General features: G+C 58.2%; 5 protein-coding genes across 5 annotated transcripts in view; 3 read left to right on the forward strand and 2 right to left on the reverse strand.

Annotated features, from left to right (window-relative positions):
* The window catches only part of N656DRAFT_794381 (uncharacterized protein), a gene marked incomplete at both ends in the record, with an annotated part of 1,835 nt that extends 974 nt beyond the window's left edge, over positions 1 to 861 (forward strand). Inside the window, one exon of the mRNA XM_064817269.1 lies at positions 511 to 861. Coding sequence (XP_064673609.1) covers positions 511 to 861 — 351 coding nt within the window. The remainder of the gene's footprint in view (positions 1 to 510) is intronic.
* Positions 862 to 1,028: 167 nt separating this feature from the next.
* Positions 1,029 to 1,582, forward strand: N656DRAFT_794382 (uncharacterized protein; the record flags this gene model as incomplete). The annotated part of the gene is made up of 2 exons (XM_064817270.1): positions 1,029 to 1,108; positions 1,183 to 1,582. The coding sequence occupies 2 exons, from the start codon at positions 1,029 to 1,031 to the stop codon at positions 1,580 to 1,582; spliced, it is 480 nt and encodes a 159-aa protein (XP_064673610.1).
* Positions 1,583 to 2,319: 737 nt separating this feature from the next.
* Positions 2,320 to 3,090, forward strand: N656DRAFT_810389 (uncharacterized protein; the record flags this gene model as incomplete). Its single annotated transcript, XM_064818366.1, has 1 exon — positions 2,320 to 3,090. A coding segment is annotated over one exon (759 nt), but the record flags the coding sequence as incomplete, so codon positions are not given.
* Positions 3,091 to 3,438: 348 nt separating this feature from the next.
* On the reverse strand, positions 3,439 to 3,657 carry N656DRAFT_679298 (uncharacterized protein; the record flags this gene model as incomplete). Its single annotated transcript, XM_064810533.1, has 1 exon — positions 3,439 to 3,657. A coding segment is annotated over one exon (219 nt), but the record flags the coding sequence as incomplete, so codon positions are not given.
* Positions 3,658 to 4,024: 367 nt separating this feature from the next.
* Positions 4,025 to 4,429, reverse strand: N656DRAFT_786537 (uncharacterized protein; the record flags this gene model as incomplete). The annotated part of the gene is made up of 1 exon (XM_064816532.1): positions 4,025 to 4,429. One exon carries the CDS (start codon positions 4,427 to 4,429, stop codon positions 4,025 to 4,027), a length of 405 nt encoding a protein of 134 aa, XP_064673613.1.
* Between the last annotated feature and the right edge of the window lie 186 nt (positions 4,430 to 4,615).

Here is a 4,615-nt window from a genome sequence, read left to right on the forward strand (position 1 = left end):
GGCTGAAATCCTCGCGTATCAAGGTCGAGTATTCTCTCAAGAAGCACCTTTTCCTCCAAGTCGGTCAACTTCCTCGAGTTGGCAGGTAATTCGCATCGTGATTGCTTTCCGGCACGTCGGTGTTGAAGCGAGCTTCGTGAGATCGTGTAGATCACAGCAGCTTTTCGTATGGAAAGTTTAGGGTCTTTTTTGAGAGCCTCAAGCGCAAGGATTATGTGACTTTCTTTTGGAAGAGCTTCCATTTTAGGTTGTGGAAAAAGTTCGCGATGAAGTTGAAAGATGACAAAAGGAAGAAAAGTGGCCCACTCGCTATGCTGGCCCACTCGCTATGCAAGTACGTTATGGCAAGACTGGCGGCATCACATGTGGGCAGCAGCAAGCGCCACTGCCTCCGGTATTGGCCGGGAAGGTATTACCGACCAAGTCAAGGTCAAATATGCACACAGTAGGCGGCGAGAATGTTTTGAGATGCGCGGAAGTTCAGAAATCTGACAACGCCGAATTTGCAAGTTCCAGAATCGCCGGGCAAAGGAGAAGCAGATGAGGAAGATTGCTGAGTTTGAGGCGCAGCAGGCTAGAGAGCGAGCCGCTTCCGAGTCCAAGTCATCTGAAGGGCACGATCAGGCCGTGGAAAGCGAATTCTTTGAGCTGGATAACCAACACCAAACCTCAAGTCTGTCTAGTGGGACATTTGGAGAAGAAGACGACGAGGTTAGGGCCGAAAGCGACAGTTCCGCGTCTTCTACTCCCGGACCTGCCGAGCAGGACGCCGCCAAGTTCGGCGAGACTCTGGAGCCTGATGCGGATTGCTCTATGCAAGTAAAACGCGAGGCATTGCACTCGCCGGCTCACTATATATAGGAGATGATAGAGCTTGCCCCGCTGGCCACTATCACTGGACAGTTTGGCCAACCCAAGACGAAGGATGAATTTCTATACGCGACAGCCTTTATATATCGACTCACGGATTCAACGATTGGGGACGGTTTTGGGTGCCCAGACTTTGACACTCTCCAGGCACACCAAGCATGGACATGGGCGCTGCGGGTGCATTCAGCCTGTTTTCTGAACGCGATTACTATACCACTCCTTCGGTACCCCAATTCGCGTCCGAGAACCTGGCGACGAGCGCATCAATATAGACAGAAGACTACCACCACCTCTTACGGCATTACACCTTAGTAGAGAGCCTAGCTATGTCAAACACCGTTTCTCCTACCTCAATCCCCGAATCGCCTTCAACGCTATCAGATCTGCGTATAGCCCGACCTGGGACATCGAGGCCGACGAGGGCGAGGAAGAGTATACTGAGCCGGCCGTCGACTTACAGATACCTGAGCGCGCCAAGCTCGCCGAAATCCTCGGCAACCAGCCAGACAACTTAAGCTCCGCAGAGCTGCTCGAACTCCGCATCCAGGCTGCTGAGCTCATGGCCTCGTTGTGCGATAAGCGAGAGACCAGAAAGAGAGACCGCATCCGGCAGAGGGCACGGACCGATGTTGCAGCGAAGGAGGAGTCTCCCGGGCTTGACCCCTTTCCACTGCTAATGGAAGAAGCAATGCCCACTCTGTATCGGAGATGAAACTCTGTCTTATGAGGAAAGGACGTCAAGTACTGCCCGCTGGCGGTGATGTGCCACCATTTCGATAGGAAGCATGTGCAGCAGCTAGGTGGCGTGAAGCAGATGTCGTGCTACCACCCTAAGTGCAAGCAGGAGGCGTTGGAGTTCAAGCACTTGAACCACTTCAAGAACCACGTAGAGAGGGTCCACGGTATCAGATTACGGGCGTGAGTGTATGTTATTTAAATTACCTCTATCAAGTTTCTAGAGCATATCATTATAATGGGCTTTGGCTTCCTCTCAGGACACGTTAATGTGATAATCACGTCGAGGATATTCGTGGTCGACCGGCAACGGAGAGCATCGCTCGCCACATCAAATGCCACAGCTGGATAATTGCTACCGGACTAACATTTCCCTCTGATCATTGTCTCCAATGTAATATGAAATAGACGGGCCATCGGTTTGCAATGATGGAAACAAGCATTTGAGTTCTAGGCCGATCTCCATACCAGCGAGGGCTGCCTGACCGAGGGAAAATGTGGTGGATTGACCTGCTCCACCGGATAGGTGGTTTCTGACTAGGCGGTGAGGTAAAAGTAGAGAGGATAGCTAAGGTAAGTCAAGTAGGCAGTGTGAAAGGTGGTGAGTAGGAGACAAGTTACAAATAAATATAATGGTCTCTTCAATGGTTGTTGGATCTAATCTATCTTAATCTGCTCCCCTTCTTAACGCCCCCTGTCCGTCACCCTATCGTCCTGGCCCTCCTTCTAACCCTCCTCCTCCTCCTCTTCCCACCATCGCCACAACTGCATCACCACCCGGCACATCTCATTGCTCTCCATGCCTCCCTATTGCACCTTGCGCCCCATCCACCGCAACCATTCGTCCGTGTCAGCCTCATCCACAACCGCCCCCTGCTCCTGCATCCACTCGTACAACCGCCTCGACCCCGACACCCCCACCGCTCCCCACATCGACATCACCGTCCGTATCAACACCCCCCGGTACTGCCACTTCCCCCCTTCTACCTGCCAGAACCCGCCCGACGGGCCCCTCGCCTCGTGTCACCGGCATATCGCCTGCGGGATCCTGCAATCGAAACAACACGAATATGCCTCCCACCGGACTACCTGCTCCGCCCGCCCTACCATCCTACGTACCACGCCCGTGTCCCTGTCCGGGCAACCTGTGCGCGCCGTATACCTCCTCCCCCTCCCCGGTCGCCCGGCACCATGTACAACCGGCCGACCGCTCGTGTAATACCCCACGGAACACCTCCACCTCCATGCTCTCCTCGGCCTGCCGCCTCCTCTCCGCCTGACCCCGCGTCCGCCGCTGCACCCGACCCCGCAGTATCTCCGCCTCGATCTCCATGGCGCCCTCCTTGCCATCCCCGGTGCCCTCGCTCGCTGCCGCCCCTGTGCTTGCGTGCTCCTCGCCCGCTGCCGCCCCTGTGCTTGCGTGCTCCTCGCCGTCCATCTCCCTTGCCCTCTCCTGCCACCCCCTCTCTGTGACCCACCCTCGCCGCCGCCTCACCGCCCCGAATCCGCCCTGCCCTTGCCTGCTGCTCCTCCTCCTCTACCCCTTCTTCATCTTCTTCCCCCTCCACCCTTCCTCGCCCCTCCCCTGTACTTGCTGTATGCTCCGCCCGCCCGCCCGCCCAACCCTGCCCTCGCCCACGCCTCGCACCGGTAACACGCCTCCTCCCCATCCTCGCACCCCGTCCAGTCCACCCGCCCGTCCATCTCGCCGTCCAACACCGCCCGCACGCACCCCTTCGTCTCTATAAACCCCAACATCGCTCGCTCCACCCCTCGCGCCTCCGCCTGGTCCGCCGTCTCCTCCATCGGCCGCCTGTGCCGGTCGTACGACACTGCCCGCACCATGATCGCCTCGCTCGCCTGCCCGTCGCGCCCGGCCCGCCCACTCTCCTGCGCGTAATCCCGCAACTGCCGTACCAACCCGACCTGCACCACTGCCCGGATCCTCGGCGCGTCCACCCCTAATCCCAACGCGTTCGTCGCCGTGAACACCTGCCCCGTGCCCTCGCGTAACTGCCGGACTGCTGCCCGCTTCGCCTCCGCCCCACCGACGTTCCGATGCTAACACAACCCTCCTAACCGCTTCGCGTACTGCTCCGCCTTCCTGACCGTGTCGCAATATACTACAATCTGCTCGCCCCCGGCCTCCTTGTACTTCGCCGCACCCACATGTTGGCCGACAACCGCGACTGCTCGCCGATCAATGCCGCCGCCGCCTCGTCCTTCTTCCTGACGGCCTCCACCAACGCCTCGAACTCGGCCCGGATGACTGCTTGGACATGCCGCCCGTCTCCTTCGCCCTCGCCGCTCCCGCCTCCATCCTGGACTCCGTCGGTCGGCGCTATCACCTCGGAAAACCGCTGCAACGCGCCTGTATGGCCGAACCGCTGGCAATGCACCCCATCCGCCCATGCCTCGCCTAACCCGCCGGCCGGCCTCGCCCCCCGGGTTTGCCGCCACGCCTCCTTGGGTTGGCCCAACCGTGCTCCAACCGGCAATGCTTCTGGATGTCCTGCCTCGTGCGCCGTATGTGCCCGCACTGCACACACCGCTTGCCATCGCTCCAAACGGGCAAACTATCGATTACGGGTATGACCTGGTCGGGGAACCGGATGTCAGTCATGTATATCGCCGGCCAACAACCGTTTCCGTGCAACGCCGACGCCTCCTCTACAATGCATCGCCGGGTGCACGCCGCTAAATGGCCGTGATGCGAATTGACGTGCCGCGCGACCGACTTGGCCGTGACGGCGGTGCGGTGCTCGCGGCAAACTGCCGTTCGAAACGCTGGTAACGGTACGAATAACTCGTCAAACGACGCCATGACTATTGATCTCTCTTCGCTCCCGCTCTCTTTTCCTTCGTTTTGGCCTTTTTGCCCCGGCAATCTAGTTGTCACCTTGCTTTGCTGGGGAGTCACTGGGCGATTGGCATTGCTAACGGCTACCGCTTTCTTTTCCTACTTCCCTTTTGTCTTTTTTCCCCCTAATTCAAAATGCTCTGCACCCCC

This window comes from Canariomyces notabilis, assembly GCF_033297395.1.
Source record: "Canariomyces notabilis strain CBS 508.74 unplaced genomic scaffold N656scaffold_2, whole genome shotgun sequence".
NCBI lineage: Eukaryota > Fungi > Ascomycota > Sordariomycetes > Sordariales > Chaetomiaceae > Canariomyces > Canariomyces notabilis.